Source organism: Pseudopodoces humilis, chromosome 9, assembly GCF_049639895.1.
Source record: "Pseudopodoces humilis isolate 2021_Gansu_Grassland_sample_001 chromosome 9, ASM4963989v1, whole genome shotgun sequence".
In the NCBI taxonomy this organism is placed as follows: domain Eukaryota; kingdom Metazoa; phylum Chordata; class Aves; order Passeriformes; family Paridae; genus Pseudopodoces; species Pseudopodoces humilis.
In genome coordinates this window covers 19,921,673-19,938,066 of record NC_142208.1, presented here as the reverse complement: position 1 = coordinate 19,938,066, position 16,394 = coordinate 19,921,673, and the positions used below count along the sequence as shown (strand labels likewise).

Below are 16,394 nucleotides of genomic sequence, written 5' to 3'. Positions count from 1 at the left end.
TAGGGGAAAACCATGTGATGGTTTTTCTGAGCATTGGCACTACACAAGTAGCTCCTGCAGGAGGTGTGGGAAAGATTTCTGTGAGAGTCATAAAAGCAACAGCACAATAAGTACTGCAGTGTTAATCTAACACATTGAGAAAGGCTTTTCCTTTCTGAAGGAACTGGCAGATCTGGAGGTTTTTTAGGTTTCATTAAGAAATGTCTTTGTCTCCTTACCAAGTTAAATATAAGATCTGTTTTTCCAAGAAGTTCACCCTCCTTGCTGTGCTTACTTCCCAGTGGCTTTCAGCAGTTTGCATGAATAAGCGGCCTGTTGCACTTAAACAAAGCCCCCCAAATACTCACTCATCTTTTTCCTTTCCATGCCAAGAAATAACATAATGATAGTAATTTCAACAGCTTCAGTACAAGCAGCTTTACACCTAGTGGTAAGTATTATTTCCCTGGCTAGAAATAATTGGCACAACTGTTTTGTGGAGCTGTGCCAGCTTGAAACATGGAAGGATTTACTCCCTTGAGCTGCAAAGAGAGATGAAAGAAAGAAAAACTGAATGTAGAAAAGCAAGTATAGAAACAAATTAATATTTTTTTTTCAGTTCCATTGAGCTATAAAGGCCTGATTTTTGACAGTGTCAAAAACACTGAAATAGTTTTCTACCAAGATTTTCTCACAAAAAAGCTCATGCAACATCAAAGACATCAACTTCTATTGTCCATGCTTTCCTGTGCTATTTGAAGCTGAAGTGCTCTATTGAACTAAACTAATTCAGGTGAATATTTTCACTCATGACAATTATGAAAATAGGCACAAAAAATTTCTTCCTATTTTTGTAAGAGAGCAAAATTACCATATACTGAACAAGCAAACACATTTTCTTACTTCTAACTAATGTAGTATATATCTGGTGCCCAGGCTTTGAAACTAAGGGTATTTCAATATCATTCATAGACTCACAAGGCAGTCAAATATATAACCACAGCTGGGAAAGGATATGTCTAAATTTGGTTTCAGTTTTCTGGCATGGATGGATGCTAGCTGGGAGCAGCAGTGCTGTATGTAATGAGGTGATGCATGTAGACCCTGCAGTAATTTTTTGCCAAAGTGATGAACTGGGGTAGTGGGCAATGGAGCAGTCACAAAACAGGATAAAGACATTCTAGCAGTAAGATTTGTGGGATATGCCACATACACAATTTTCAAAACTAAACGTAAGTATTCAACTACCATTCTACAGACTTCATGAATTTGTTGGCCAGATGGCCTGGGAACCTTTACAAAGGGCCAAACACACTCAATGCCTGCATTTCGAAGGACACTTTCCTTGATTTTACATCTCCTGTAAGCTGCTTAAAAAACTTAAATCACATGGTGCCAGCTACTTCACTGAGTTTTTTGGTGAAAGGGGCAAAGGTAAAGTTAAACTGAAAACTGTTGCTCATGCCCAAATACACGTTGCCTGGGTCTGTAGTTCTTGCTGTTCCCGGAGGAGTTTGCAGTCTCACTCGACCCCATGCTGGCACACCATGCTGCTGGCTCAGATAAACAATGCACACTGCAGTATCACCCCTGAATAACTGTGGGGGACATAGGCAGGGTGTGACCCTGAACAGATTTTCTTGTACTTATGGAAGAACAGCCCTGCCTTAGCAGGATGTTGACCCTTTCAACTGGAATAAGGCCTTCTTTATACCTCGTTTTAAAATGCTTCACAAATATATCTCTTCTAGCCAAAGAGTTTGAGTTGTCAGGAAGGGGGAAAAGTCACTGGCATGTCTCTGTGCAATGATGTGGCCAGGCACAGACTGCAGCTAGGAATGACAGATGGAACCAAACCAAACGCTAACATTTGGTCACAAATGATTACTAAATGCTTACAAGTAATAGATACACTCACAGACTGGCATTTGGGAGTGACACACAAATGTAAAAAATAAAAAGGGCTAAATTCCCCGCTGAATATTGTCATGACAAATACTGATTGGATGTCACATTTTTCTCTGCAGTCAGAAGTCAAATTCAGCTCTACCCAAAATCACCCCTGGTTTAATTCAGTAACATTAGGGGATAGGTTTGGGCTGTTACGGGATTTTCCCTGATCCTCAAATGGTTTACTACTGTTGGCAATCAAATGGTGTCAAACATCTCTGGTGCTAACTGGTATTTCAGGAATTGAAATGACACGTGTCCTTCAGAAAAGATAGGCTGGATTTTCCCATTCAGTTGCTGAATGGCAAAATTCATGTGTGTCCATCACACATCTGTACTGTGTCTTTCTTATGGAGTAGTACTGTTTCCTTCTCTTTATACCTTTTGAAGAACTAATACACTTCCCGGTACAAAATAATTAAGCACACATTTAAGAGATGTGTGCTTTGTGAGATGGACCCTGAGTGGGCACAAATGGAAGCACAGGATGGCTGAAACATCAGAAGAGGAAGCAAAGGCTGGAGACAGCCCATTTCTTCTCTATGGGAGTAGGAGAAAAGAAATGGTTGGGAGTTTTCCAACACAACAGGTTTTCAGCAAAACATTCTGTTTCAACAGAAAGATCTGATGCATTGAAATGGAAATGTTTTACAAAGAAGCATCTTTCTCAGTGACCTTTCAGCAGAACTCAGGCAAGATGCCACTGATGCCACCTGTTACTCTGCCAACTCAGTTGGAGAACTCACCACACTTGCCATGTGAATCACAAAAATTAGAGACACTGTAGCTTCTGGACTCCCTTGCCCTCTAACTCCTGAGCTGTGGTACCCTCCTGCGCCACCTGCCCACATCATACTTTAGGGAAGATGGAAGTTCACATTTGCTCACAAGTCATTATTATTCACAGACTGCACAACCTCAGAGCTTGTAGGGGATGACCCCAGTCTTGTCCAACCTCCCCTTCTTGCAGCCACTTGTTCCCTCGAAGTTGAACTTCGAAATTGAAGGTATAAATTTGAAGAATTCTGTCCAAAAGAGCCCAAATGATTGTGAATCCATCTACTATTGCTAACAAGCTAGTCCATTTATATTTGTTATTCTTGCTGCAAGTTTGAAAATATGTCAACCTTGAACTTGGCTTACTGTTTTAGTCTCTGTATCATATGCCTTCATTTGCAAGAGAGAAAAGCGCCTTTTATTCCAGAAGCACATATGCAAGGTGCACTCAAACCCTCCTAAGCTAATCCATGTTATTTCCCTTATGACTAACATTAGATGAATCTATTGCTCTTGCTTACCCTTTGGCTATCGCCCAGTACTTGAAAAGTCTCATTTAAAAAATAAAATTATAAACATTTATTAAAAAAATGTTAATGATCTGAAGCACTTACATGCAAGTTGGGTTGTCTTGGCAGACAATTATATCTTTCTCTTTGGCAAATGGCAAATGTTTGATTGAAGGTACACCACCAGATGGGATGCATCCAGCTTGGGCATTCCTAGTACAGAGAAGGAAGAAGTAATCAGAGGTTTTGTCTTATTTGCATCATTATGTTTTCACTTTGGGTTCCTTGTCATCACTGGTGCAGTGTAACAGCTGTTGCAGCTAAATGAAAAAAGCTTATGGGCTCTGGTGCCTAAGCTATAGATTACCTTCTAGGTTAGTGATTAACTCATTTTTGTCTGCCTCAATAAGGTGAATATTATATTACCTCTTGCTATGGAACAGGACCTTTGGGTCTTTTAGAAATGCAATGGCTTTTTCAGAGCCATTTCTTTATGTGTGATAATGCAGTTTATGCAAACATTGGAAGAAAGATATGGCAACAGAAAAACTCACCAAGTGAAGAGCATTCACTTAGTGACCTTTCAGCTTTACTAAGGTTTCCATTTCTTCTCACTAGAAAGCTGGTGTTGGTTATTCAATCTAAATTTCATTTAATTTCACTTGAACAGAATGTAGCAGTAGCATGGTCTTCCCCAAGGTATTGCAAGGGACAGACATTAAGGCTGGGAGATAGCTCACTACTTTTGTCACATCTGATCTGGAATTTATTTTTAAATGAGATAGAGGCAGATACTAGGCACAAAATTTTATCCGATTTCTATTCAAACTGGAAATAAGAAAAAATATGTCATGCTAAAGAAGGTTCAAATGAGGTGGAGGTAATAATGTTTAATTCAGAAAGTAGCTCCTGTACCTTTGTCATGTGACCAACAAAATTGTAAACCACTGTCAGAATTAGCATTTGTTTAGCATGTTTTTACAAGTCTCCCCTTACTTTGTGGTTAACAAATTAATCTGATTTCTTTAAAAGGCAGCGTTCTTGAACTGAAGTGACAGAGAGCTACAATTTAAATAATTTCAATATGCTCATCCTCTTTTCCTGGGAGGAGCTGGAGGAGCAGGGGGTGCTGGGGAGCGAACGGAGGTGCCGGCGGAGGCGGCGGTAGCCGAGGCTGCAGCTCCCTCCAGCGCCGGCTCGGCGGCTTTTCCAGGGAAGGGGCCGGCCTCGCTGAGAAAGCATCGCACTCGGGGCTCCTGGTGTTTGGAAATTATTTATTAGCTCGCAGACTTGTCTGACAGGGTGGAAAAACCTAGATTTCGAGCTTTAAAGGTAATAAATATGGGGTAAGATCATGTATACAGTGATTTGCATGAGTATCCTTGAAACGGTTAGGGCAAATCCTATAAACAATATTAACCTCATATGTTGGTTTGGGCAGGATTAAGATCTGGATGCTTACAGACTGTCAAGACTTTCACATTTTTAATGCAGCCTGCGCTATTTCCTTTGTAATGTCTAAATGGGATGGGTACAGTGCCTGCTTCTTTCAGTATCTTGGTTAGCTAACTCTAATTGCCTTTCCTGCTAATGGCTAACTTCTACAAATAGGAGACATGTCTGAATTTGTGGAGGTCCTGAATCCCACAAGGAAGAAAGACCTCTGGCACATGTATGATGGTAGCTAGAATCAGACAGCTGAGGCAGATGCTACCCTACCACTGATTGGAGCAGTCCTTGATGATGAATCTGCAAGCTTCCTGCCGCACTTCTCAGGCTGGTCTGTAAGATAAATCACCTCTACGTTTCATCTATGGCTAAAACCCTAGGGGAATCCAAAGTGGAGAGTGAACCTCTACAAGTGTTAGTGGTGCTGTTCCTGCAGCAGAGCAAGCCCTGAGGACAGCTGTCCCAGAGTCCAGATCCTCATCTGGTTTGGATCCAGCTGCAGAATTGTAGCACAGTCACTGACATGCTCCAGCTCAGCACCTGGTCAAGCAGAGCCTGTTGGGTGCTGTGGCAGCCTGGATTTCTTAGGCTCAGCCTTCCCTCTTCCAGGGCTGCTTTACTTTCCCATCTTTCCTGCTCAGGGAAAGTTGTTTGAGAAAGCCAGTTTTTTCTAAAAGTATAGGAGGGCTCTCTCCCGTCTCCTGTAAACACCATCAGTTTCAAACCCAACTCTTTCACCTTCCCAAGATTTTCTTAACTTTCCCCCACTGCTATCAGCTGCAAATTTCCTGCTATAGACCAACTGTCTGCTTTTCAGCAACTTGCTTGGAGTAGCTATGAGAGTAAAGACAAGGAACACCCTGCAGTGCTATGCCACAGACCAAAATCACAGGAGGGAGAAGAACTCCCCACAAGACTGCACACTGTTCTGTAGTGGCATTAGAGGCCCATCACACATACAGACTGAAATGTTCATACCTCTGAGGAACACACCTGAGGTTTCACAGCAGGTTTGGGTGGAAGCAGCAGCTTCGGGACATTTCTTCAGTCAGTGTGGGTTCAGACAAGAAGCTCTCTGTGTGCCAGCAAGAGGCAGCAAGTGACACAACACATGATTTTTCAGAAGCACCCAAAGTACTTACAGATAGGGGCCAAAGGCATCCCTGTACTGTGTGAAGTGGATGCCATTCAAACACCCTGCACCAGTGGCATGTGGCTACAGGCAGTGCACAGTGAATGTTGCATAAGTGTATTCATCAAGGGCCTTTTGAAAAAAAAAGCACAAATGTAAGTAAATAAGATCAAAGTGTGTTTTATGGATACTGTCTAGATTCTTTTACATAAATACTCAAATACTCAAAACTTGTTCCTTCCTAAACAGTGTCTACTCTAGTAAAACCTCCTTGTCTGCCAAAAAGCACAGAAATCTCTCCATGGTTTGTGTGGGATAAAAGGAGCAATGCAAACATAACTAATGTAATGGTGGCTAAATTTACCTAATGAATGAACAAATAATGCTATTTTGCTTCTCTCATCTTCAGAGGAAATGTACACCAAGTGGTTAATAATCCATCCTCTGTCCTTGCATCACACAGTATCCCTGTATTAAGAAAATTCTACTGCAGTGCTTGACTGTAGGGGCAGAAATGTTAAAAAAATCAAAGAATTGGTCTAGATAACAGGGTTCATATATCTGACTTTCTCCTGAATTACCTTTCAATAAATGTTTTCCCTTTAAAATCTTCCTGCACTTATTCTCCTTGAAACATAAATATTTTGATATTTTTTGCAAAAGCCTTCATCTTCAGTGGAGTTCCTGAGCACACACAGTAAGGCAGTAGAGAATCCTGAAATTACAAAACACTATTTGAATATAAATAAGAGATAATAAATAGCTGTACTCGTTCCCTGTAGAAATTATAATACTTGTTGAAAACACACTGTAGCAGGGGAAGGACTACTCTCTCTGAGAAGCAGCAGAAACAATCTGTGATGAACTGACCATAACTCCCATTCCCGGACTCTCCTGCTCCACTGTGGGAAGGGGCGGAGCTGGGAAGAAGGGTGTTTTGAAGGTCTTATTTTACTTTTCATTATCCTGATGTGATTCTGTTAGTAATAAATTCAATTAATATATCTAATTTGCATCTGTTTTGCCCATGACAGTGTTTGATGAGTGATCTCCCTCTGTCCTTATCCTCAAGCCATGAACCCTTTGTTACATTTTCTCTCCCCTGTCCAGCTGTGGAGGGGAGTGACAGAGTTTTGGAGGGTGTCTGGCATCCAGCCAGGTTCAACTCAATACACAGTCTCCCACATTTTCAGCTGGTATTGCAGAATTTACTGTTATTGAGTATAAAAGTGCCTGGTTTGCTGGAGAGCATTGCAGGAGTACAGGATCCTTCCCGAGACAGTGATGCCAAATTATGTCATTTGTATTTATCCAAGTAGTTCTATTTATAATAACCTTTCAGGTGACCCAATTGTACACTTGCTAAAGCATGTCTAAAGAAGATTAGTTTTTATCTTTCAGAGTATGAAGTAGTGTACTATATAAATACTGCAGCTTAGCTACTGTCTGTTTTGAATGTCAGTTAGGATCAGGTAGTGTTTATGTGCTCCTGAGATTTAGCAGTTTTTAGTCAGGATTTCTCAAATTTGCATCAAGCTGAAACTTGGCATGAAAGCTGTCAGCATAGATGCTAGTTTTATTCCAAAAATAGATTAAGTTGAAGCTTTTAAAGGTGTCAAGTGGCTTATTTATGCGGTGGTTGCAGATCCCTTAGTTTTCTGTCTCTTTCAACTATAGAGAAGCTTACTCTGTAACCTTCCTCCAGCATTACTACATTCTCCAGCATTACAGTCCTAAGCAGTGAGGAATAAGAAGGTAAATGATCACACTAGAGCTACAATCCAAGGATGGCGTGCCCTGGAAACAAGTGTAAATAATGGTAATTTTTGGTGAAACAGAACTACCTTCATGGAGTCACTGTAAACAAAAGTAATTGAGAAAACATCTGAAATGCTATCCAAAATGCTAACATATTGCTTGATAGCACAGTGAAAGGACAGGCAAAATCCCCAGCACCCAGTGGTTTCCTAGCACTCCCATTGAGACAAAGAATGACCTTCTTTCAGGGATCACTGAAACCTCCTCCAGGCTGCAGGATACAGCTCCACCTCCACCATGGTATTTATTGAGTACGTATATTCAAGTCCAAGGCATAATGACTTAGAAAACTTGTAGTAGTATGGATCTCTTACGTTCAGTGATCTATAGCAGGTTTGGGTGGTAACAAACTGCCCCTCATAGAATAAATCAACCCAAATATATAACCAGAAGTGGACCCCTTTGCTCTATTTTGTGCAGCCAAACCCCCTCTGCCATAACCTAAGCTCTGGTAGACTAGAAAACAAAACTAGGAGATTGTAAAACACAGGAACTTCCTTGCAGAATGTCCTGCCAACAGCTGCAGGAGAGGGCAGGTCAATGTAAGCATGACATACACCCTGTCCTCTTTCCTTTCTAAGAACCCTGAAAGACAGGATAGGGAAGGTAAAGCCAGGGAAGGCCTGCCTAGTCACAGATCTGTCTGCAACTTAAGTTTCTATTTGTAACAAGTAGAGGCAATATCCAATTATTTGCATCATGTTGATATATAAATAAATGATACGTAGGTTTTTGTTAATTTTGGCAGTTTTAAGAACACTTACAGGTTACAAGGACTGTGATCAGCTTTCAACTGAACTTAGTAATTTAACACAACCTTCAAAGTCATAGCTGTATTTTTTTCCAGTGAGCAATTTACTCTTTGTAAAGGCACTTGTGCCAGTATAAGTTAGTGTGCATGACTTTACTCTTCTTATGAAGGCATCCCTCATCTGTTTAAAAAACAAAGAGAAGTTGTCACAATGGTTGCAGAAAAATATTTTTAAGTTTAGACCCTTTCATTCTACCGAATCAAACTAGACCCAAATGCGAATAAAGACCCTGTCACAAGATTCTAAGCTTGAAGCATTTGCTCATATGTAATACATATTCAGTGCTCAATAATTTTATATTCTCTGAGGAATGGTAGAATTTCAAGACTCACTGGCTATACCTCTTTTTGGAGGTTTCCAGCAGAAATTTCTATTCTAAAATCTACTCCATAAAATGCTCAGCTGTATCAAAATAATAGATGAGACCATATCAAGCTCTATTTTGTGGTCAAGATGTGCACACCTACAATACTCATGACATGCAAACATTTTAGTCTTTCCTGTCAGAATGAAGCAATTTGAAAAACATGAGCTAATTTAGTTGGGCTTTAGACAGCTGTGGATGAGAACTAATTTCTGGTCAGGATTTGAAATCATGCCAGCAGGAGCTTACTCTTAAACAGATGCTCCAGAATTCTATTTGGAAGGTCACATATCTCATGTCATCATTTGATGGGTACCTGGTCAGAAGTCTCTTCCCTTCCTGCTACAGCTGTCCCTGTGAAATAGCAAACATGTTTTCTGGTCATTGTGTGCTCTATGAATCATTTCTCTAAAAGGTTATTTACAAAAAAGTCAGGGTCCATTTTCTTAACTCTAAAAACATGGAGGTTAAACCAAATCTTGTTTGTTAAAAATCCTATAACTCTCAGTGATGTACAATTCTGATTTTTTAAAATAATTTCAAAATTTAAAAATAATTTTACAAATAAAAAAAATAAAAAGCCCCAAACCTACAAGGGATTCTTCTTTATCAATCCTTTGGTTTTGAAAATATATATATATAAATTTAGAGATTTTATTTTTCACTAGTGAGCATAAAAATGAGACAGCCCAGAAATATATAGGCAGAAGAATGGAACACACCTTGTCTAGATCCTTTTTGTGTCTCTTAAGACTCCATGAACACCAGGTCTCATTGCAACGTTTTCCCTCAGGAAACATCCAGGTTTATGCCAGAGACTTCTATTCCCCAAGAGTTTCATCCGTACCTGTCTTCAAGCAAGGTAAGTTCAAGATGGGTATTTTTGGTAGGTTGCTCATGCTGTTGATAGTTAGCAGTGCCTGTACTTTAATGAGTGCTCCAGTTCTGGTGTGTTCAGTTCTGTTTTTGAAAGAAAGAATCTGTCCAACCTCTCCCACCCTACAGCTACCTGCTGTCATCCCACCTTCTGCTGTGTTTGCAGGAGCATTTTGTGTGGCCATGTAGAGCTCTGGTGTGCTTAAGCCAGGGAAAAGCTCAGAAAGGTTGGTACATCATCCTTGAAAAGATGGTGAAGGCCAGGAGTGGGGTCTGGGCTCAGCAGTGGCTCAGTGCAGTACCTGAAGGTCAGGCACCAGCTCCAAGGCTGGAACTCACCATAGTGGTGTGGGTGCTGTGCAGGAAAGGGCGGCTAAATCAACCCCTGGGAAAGACTCAAACAGGGCACCCCTGGGATACAGAGCCCAGGTTCACTTCTGGTGCCTGTCTGCCCACACATGCACAGAAGGGGAATGTGCACATAGGTTATATTTTGCAAGAACTGCCCAAAAAAGGTACAGCGAATATTTTTTGCTTGTGGTGTGATTTGACACATGACATGCCACAACAATCTTTCAGGGCACAGAATGTGATCTCACTATGTATCTGGTATAATTAAGGATGTATGACTTAAGTACCAGTTCATGGCTGTAGCCTGAACTGATACCACTGGACTGAGATACCATTGTGGTTTTACTTTCCATCTAGGGAATTGTAATATGTGCTAAAAATACTGTTTGACATGTGGAAATGAAGACTGTTATCTCGTGCAGAGTGGGACATGGAATGTCGATCTCTGTAGAAGTCATCACAGAAGAGGGAAAACAGACATTTTAAGGAAGCCTTCTTGTGTTGCCAGCAAGATAAGCTGGGGCTGGGTTAATATTCTTTATCTCTCTCTCCACTCTGTCCCTTGCAGGATGAGGAATGATCTGCTTAGAAGTGAGTCATAGCTAAATAAAACATGCATAGGTAATCATTTGCACCATATTAGGCATCAATTTTCCATCACATATTGTATCTATGTAGCTACTGGAGATGTTGTTTTCTTCCCTGTGTTTTTTCATGGAAAGATGCATTTATTTTTAAGCTGTATTTGTCACTCATCTCTAGGGAAACATGGAGGGGATACTTGAGCCACTCTATGCCCAGGCTCTACTATCCCAACTCTGGGTGGCACACCATGACTGTGGTTTAAGAGAGCATCCAGAAGAGAAGACTTGTTCTGACAATCTTTTTAGAAAAAGTATCCAAGATCCTATCTGAAATTATGGTTACAAACAGCAGCAGCAATTATTTACATTGATACCTCCAGGTTCTATAATCATAGAATCAGGAAGGACAGGGGGAGCAGAGAAATTTATACACTAAGTTTCTTGTGAAGGACAATAAGCAAATAACCAAAATGTTCTGGACAAATAACAAACTAACCAAACTGATTGAATTTTAGCCTTAGAGAGCTGTAGAGACAAGTCCTGCCCATTTTATCCATATGAGTAGTTTCACAGACAAAAATCTGCTTCTTAGTAAATTTCCAGTTATAATAAAAACAAATAACTTGTTCTTTTGTTTCTCTGCTGCTATGCATTTTAATAATTCCAGATGTATTCATTAAAACTGGTGCTTCTATACTCACATGTTGTAAAACACTCTTGCATTACTGCTAAACCACTCCATCTCCCTTTTCTGTCTGAGCATCAATATAGCCACAGAAGAGGCAGAGGAAAATAAAAACCTCCAGAACAGGTGCAAAAGCAGGATGATGCAACTGTCTGCTCACTCTGCCCACAGGAGCAATGTGGCACCTCAGGGCTGTAAGCACGCATCCAGAAAGTGGCACTGAGTGAATTCCATGCCAAAATGTTGACAACATCTGATATGTGCAAGAGGGCCACTGAGTGCACAGAACTGCATGTCCAGCAGAACATAACACCATGTGAACACCACTGGGGTTAGATTTGCACACAGTAATCATTTATTTGCTATAAAAACAGATGTGCCTTATAATTGCATCTAAAAGGTGCACTCCCAAAATTAACAATCCAAATCCTGTATGAAGATAAAAGTTTCATCACCTTTATAATTTATATAAAAAAGATTTTCTCCATTTTCTTATGTTATAAGTACCAATTTTAATAGAGTATGGAGTGACATCTCTGTTAGGGGTTTTAAAATATTTTTTACTTTGTCATATTTTTGTTTGTAATTACTGTATGTTATGAGGAAAAAGGAGTGACAGAGCACCAAGTTTGCTTTAAAAGCATTGTTTGTTCTTCTATACTATCCATGAAGTAGTTAAGGCTATTCAGGAGAATCATTATGTTTAATATACATGTGTACAATACTTAGTCTGCAAAAAAAGTTGTTAGACATTTACATGGAGCTGTTGGTGGGATCTCTTTCCTGAGCAATGATAAATTTAGGAATCTGTTGGCAGTTTTATATTCTGCCCATGAGAAGTGACACCTCAAAAGGCTCACTTTGTGCCCATTCTTCTCAGGAGCATTACTGAGAGGGCAAGTGCCTCAGCACTGCAACAGCCCTGGAGGGAGAGTTCAACCTATTGCTCCTGTGAATGGGGAAAACTGAGGTAAAATAATATGAATTTGGACTTCTGTCCACACTTCCAAGAGCTACACTTCAGAACCTAGTGGAGTTCTGTACAGATATTATTCATCCCTTTTTCTGAAGCCCCTGAATCTGTCATGCTCAGTGTTGTTCAGAACTGGAACAGGCCCAAAGACAGCCGTCAATCTGTGTGTGATACAACAGATCAATGAGTGCTAACAGATGGAAATAGGGAAATAACTCTGTTATGGGCTGCTCAGCCTTTTGAAGAATTGGTATGCAGGGATGGTGAGAGAGGGTAAAAACTTACAGTTTTCTAGAAAAAAATTATTTTTTTTTTCTAAATAGAAGGACTGCTCAGTGTCTTTTTCTAGTCTACTTGAAGATTCATCTTAACACTGATGGGTATCCAGTGAGTTTGATATATATCCCCTTACACATCGAGCATTTTTGATGAATGGTTGTGGAACCCTGTTGAATGGCTACAAAGCTGTGGCCTCTGGGTTAAGGAGGATGCCCTTAATCTTAGGGATCCGTCCTTTGGTCGAAACTGGTCCCACCAGTTCAGCATTGCAGTGATGCTCTGCAGACAGAGGTCCAGCACCTCTGGCTCTCATGTAGATTTAGCAAGAGAATAAAGCAGAAATCAGGATGCTGCCAGTGTCCACTGGTCATGGTAAACAGACTTCAAACAGAAAAAAAATCATTTGACTCTGTACTGCACCAAGGATAACACGGTCTTAACCCAAACAAGTAAGAATTATTAATGGCAACAGACAGCTGGAAACACAGGTCAAGGACAGAAGATGTCCCTGCCCTGGTAGTTTTACATTGGCTCATGATGCAAAGTGACCACCTGACTGTTCTCCTGGCCTGTTGTAGTCTCATGGGCAAAGCACTGACTGTGATGAACTGGGGGTTCATGTGAGTTCAGCTCACATGGTAAGTCAGACTCCAGACTACCAGTCTATGGGTGAAACTCCTCTGATGGCATTTCCTGTAAAGCTGTAGCACTATGCCCTTTATTCTCTGCTGTGTAATCTAGGGCCCATTTAATCAGAGGCATCTTGCTTGAAACTGGTTGGCATAGTGGAGTTTCTGGCTAAAAATTATTGAAAAAAGAGAGAATTGAGTGATAGGAAATGAAGCCAAACAATTAGTGGTGTGAACCTTGTTCTCCTTTTCAAAGTAGAACTAAATGTATGTGATTTAATTTAAAGTTAAATATGTATATATATATATATATATAGTTTCATTTTAGTAAGAAGAAATTCTGAGAATCTGTTTACTATCAAGCAGATAGTGGATGACATTGGCTGGCAACACAGTAGTACAATGAATTTTTTTGAACATTGCCACAGTACATGCTTTTTTTTTTTCTATTGAGATCTCACTACTATAATCCCAGCCAACTGAGAAGAATTTCTCATGTTTTGGATGGTAATAAATCTTCCACAAAGTGTAAACCAACACCTTGGGCAGTTTATCTGGTTGATATTACTCTAGATCCCACATTACAAATTGTTGAAACAGGAGAAGTGGCTTAGATACAAATTTCAAACATTTCCTTCCTAGTTTTGGTCAGCATCATGTGACTACATGAGTGAAATAGCAAGGGATTAATCAGTAACAGTGGTAAACTACAGCTCAGGCTTTCAGTTAAAAAAGAAAACAAAATAAAAGCTTCTCCTTCCGTACCCCCCTTCCTTATTCCCATCTAAGAGTTCAACAGCCTTTGTAAAATGTTTTGGAATAATTTCTCTTTTCAATGCTGCTAGCTTAAATGACTTACTAGAAATGAATATTTCATGACATTACAGGACTCTCCAAAGCTTCATCTCTTTAGTGCTAATTATTTCAACATGACCTATGCAAAAAGCAAAGGACACTTTTCTGTATTGTCTGCATTGACACTATAAAACTATATTCATTTGACAGTTAAAGTTCTCATTTCTGTATTTCCTCATTTTTACTTTTTAGTGTCTCCCACAGAAAGTGACACAGTTTGAAATGTCATGGGGTTAACCCTGCAGTCAACCAATTATGTCCTCATTAGTAAAAAAGATGCAAGACTGCTAACGCTTAGTTTTCTTTCTCTTCAAGCCAAAGCCACCTTTGATTTCCATACTGGAAATTCTCATAACAGTACCCCTAAACAAAGTAATGTTTAATCCTCCAGGTTGGTTAGACATGGTATCCATTGCCTGAGCAAGGAAGGAAGGTCCACTTAGGCACCTACATGTTTGGAGCTAAGAATGTTTCCACTTTGGAGTAAATAGTTTCCACTGGACGTCACTTCTCTTGCAGCAAAAAAAAAAAAAAAAACACATCCAAAAATACCCTAAAAACCAAAATAAATCCACCTTCAATCTGCATTCCTTTGTATTCTGTTGGACACAAACAAAGGAAGATAACCTCCAGCAACACAAACTTATGTCATTTGATCAAATGGAAGGACATGCAGTATGAAGCTGGAAATCTTTTCCACGTACTTAAACCAAGGTCATGACAACTCTGTGTTCAACATCTCTTGCCTGGGGTGTCAGCATTTCACATGTGCTTTCAGAGGCTGTTACCACAGTTCTTCCATGCAACATCCACACTGAGGAAAACAACCTGCAAGTCCAGGCTCTTCACACTTTGAAGTTCTTTCCTGTTCTTTTACTCATACTCAACCTTCAGCAGTCCACCTCTCATAAGGTGCAATTTGCAATGAGAGTCTTCCTCTGTTCTGGTTTTTCCTGACTCAATGTCTGGCTGAGCATCCAGGAGGACCCTCACACTAAGAACTCAAATAACAAAAGCCATTGGGAATGGAATACAAGAGATCAGCACAGGTACTCACAGTGGCTTCTGCCTGCCCCTTGCTGGTGAAATCCCCCAGGTGAGGGCACTGAGAGCTACTCTGTGATGCCAGAGCAGCATAAAGCAAGACCAATGCAGCCACAGAGAGCGAATGCTTTGAGCACATGGCAGTAATTTCTCCAGCCTACTCTGTGTCATTGAGCAGCCCAAAGGTGGGGAAACACCTCAAAGGAGAAAAGAACCAAAATCTCAGACTTCTACTTCTCATTCTCCAACTTCTGAACTGAATGACCTAGAAAACTTGGCTTTCTAAAATTGGGATTCATAAGTGTGGCACTTCACTGCTCTAAATACTCTGGGCAGCTTTTCCCTCAATACCTCCATATGGCCTTCTGTCACCCACACTAAGTTTTCTGATGGAGAGATAGGTGGCTTTGCATGCCCTTGCCCATTCCCACAGCCAGTCTCCTGAGTACCCAGCATCCTTGTTCACAGTCATCAGATGCATGAATCTAACAATGCAATTCCAGTTTTATGAAGTGCAAATTTCTGTAAAGATGGAGTTATTATCACAAAAGGATCCGATGTTTATTGTCAAACCCTATAGGTTTTTACAAGTTTATTAGTTTTAGATGTGGATCTTAACCAACTTCCATTCTTTGGGTATTGCCAGACTCTGACCTCTTTAACATTTAATAAACATGATGAAACATTAAGCTAAATGAAACTAAATGTTGTGGAATTAGCTTTGCATATGGATTGCACTTTTATTGTATCAGATAGCAACCAAAAGGATAAGCTTGAAAAGTGGTTCTTTTGAAACAGCCAAACAAATAAGATGATCTGGAGACACATGGTGTAAGTAGGATAAAGTCTTATAAAGAAAAATCCTTCATGACATTGTAGCTAAATTAAGCCATGGCATAATAATTTCCATTTGTCCAGACAAGGTACTGGCAGAGTTTCTGCAACAAAGCTGAAATGGTACGTGCAGATAGTGATTGGAGTGCAAAGTTAATGCTTTTGTGAATGAAGGATTCTGGCATGCGCAGGTGATCTTCAAATGCCAAGGACTGCCTCTGTCTTTTGCATCACAAAACATCTACAACAGTCCCACAGCATTCAACAACACTGTTTATGATCAAGAGCCAGATTGTGATATTTGTGTTCACAGCTATTTAGCTTTTACCCTAGATTCCCTTCCCAATTTTTTCCTTCATTTTATCCGGCTTCTGTTTGGCTTGTAACCATATAAATTAAAGGAACAATTGTAATTCTGTCAGGCTAGTCACCCTGTTGGAACTGCCAGAATCTCACTGGGCTGGTAAATCACAGTTTGGTAGCTGCTGCCAGAC

The 16,394-nt window shown here is 40.2% G+C and overlaps 1 protein-coding gene across 1 annotated transcript in view; it reads right to left on the bottom strand.

The window, feature by feature from the left end:
* The window catches only part of HECTD2 (HECT domain E3 ubiquitin protein ligase 2), a 42,124-nt gene extending 36,194 nt beyond the window's left edge, over positions 1-5,930 (bottom strand). Inside the window, exons 1-2 of the mRNA XM_088059774.1 lie at positions 5,807-5,930; positions 3,321-3,428 (exon numbers count right to left, since the gene is read on the bottom strand). Of these exons, the coding sequence (XP_087915900.1) occupies positions 3,321-3,413 (93 nt within the window). The 5' untranslated portion in view covers positions 3,414-3,428; positions 5,807-5,930. The remainder of the gene's footprint in view (positions 1-3,320; positions 3,429-5,806) is intronic.
* Between the last annotated feature and the right edge of the window lie 10,464 nt (positions 5,931-16,394).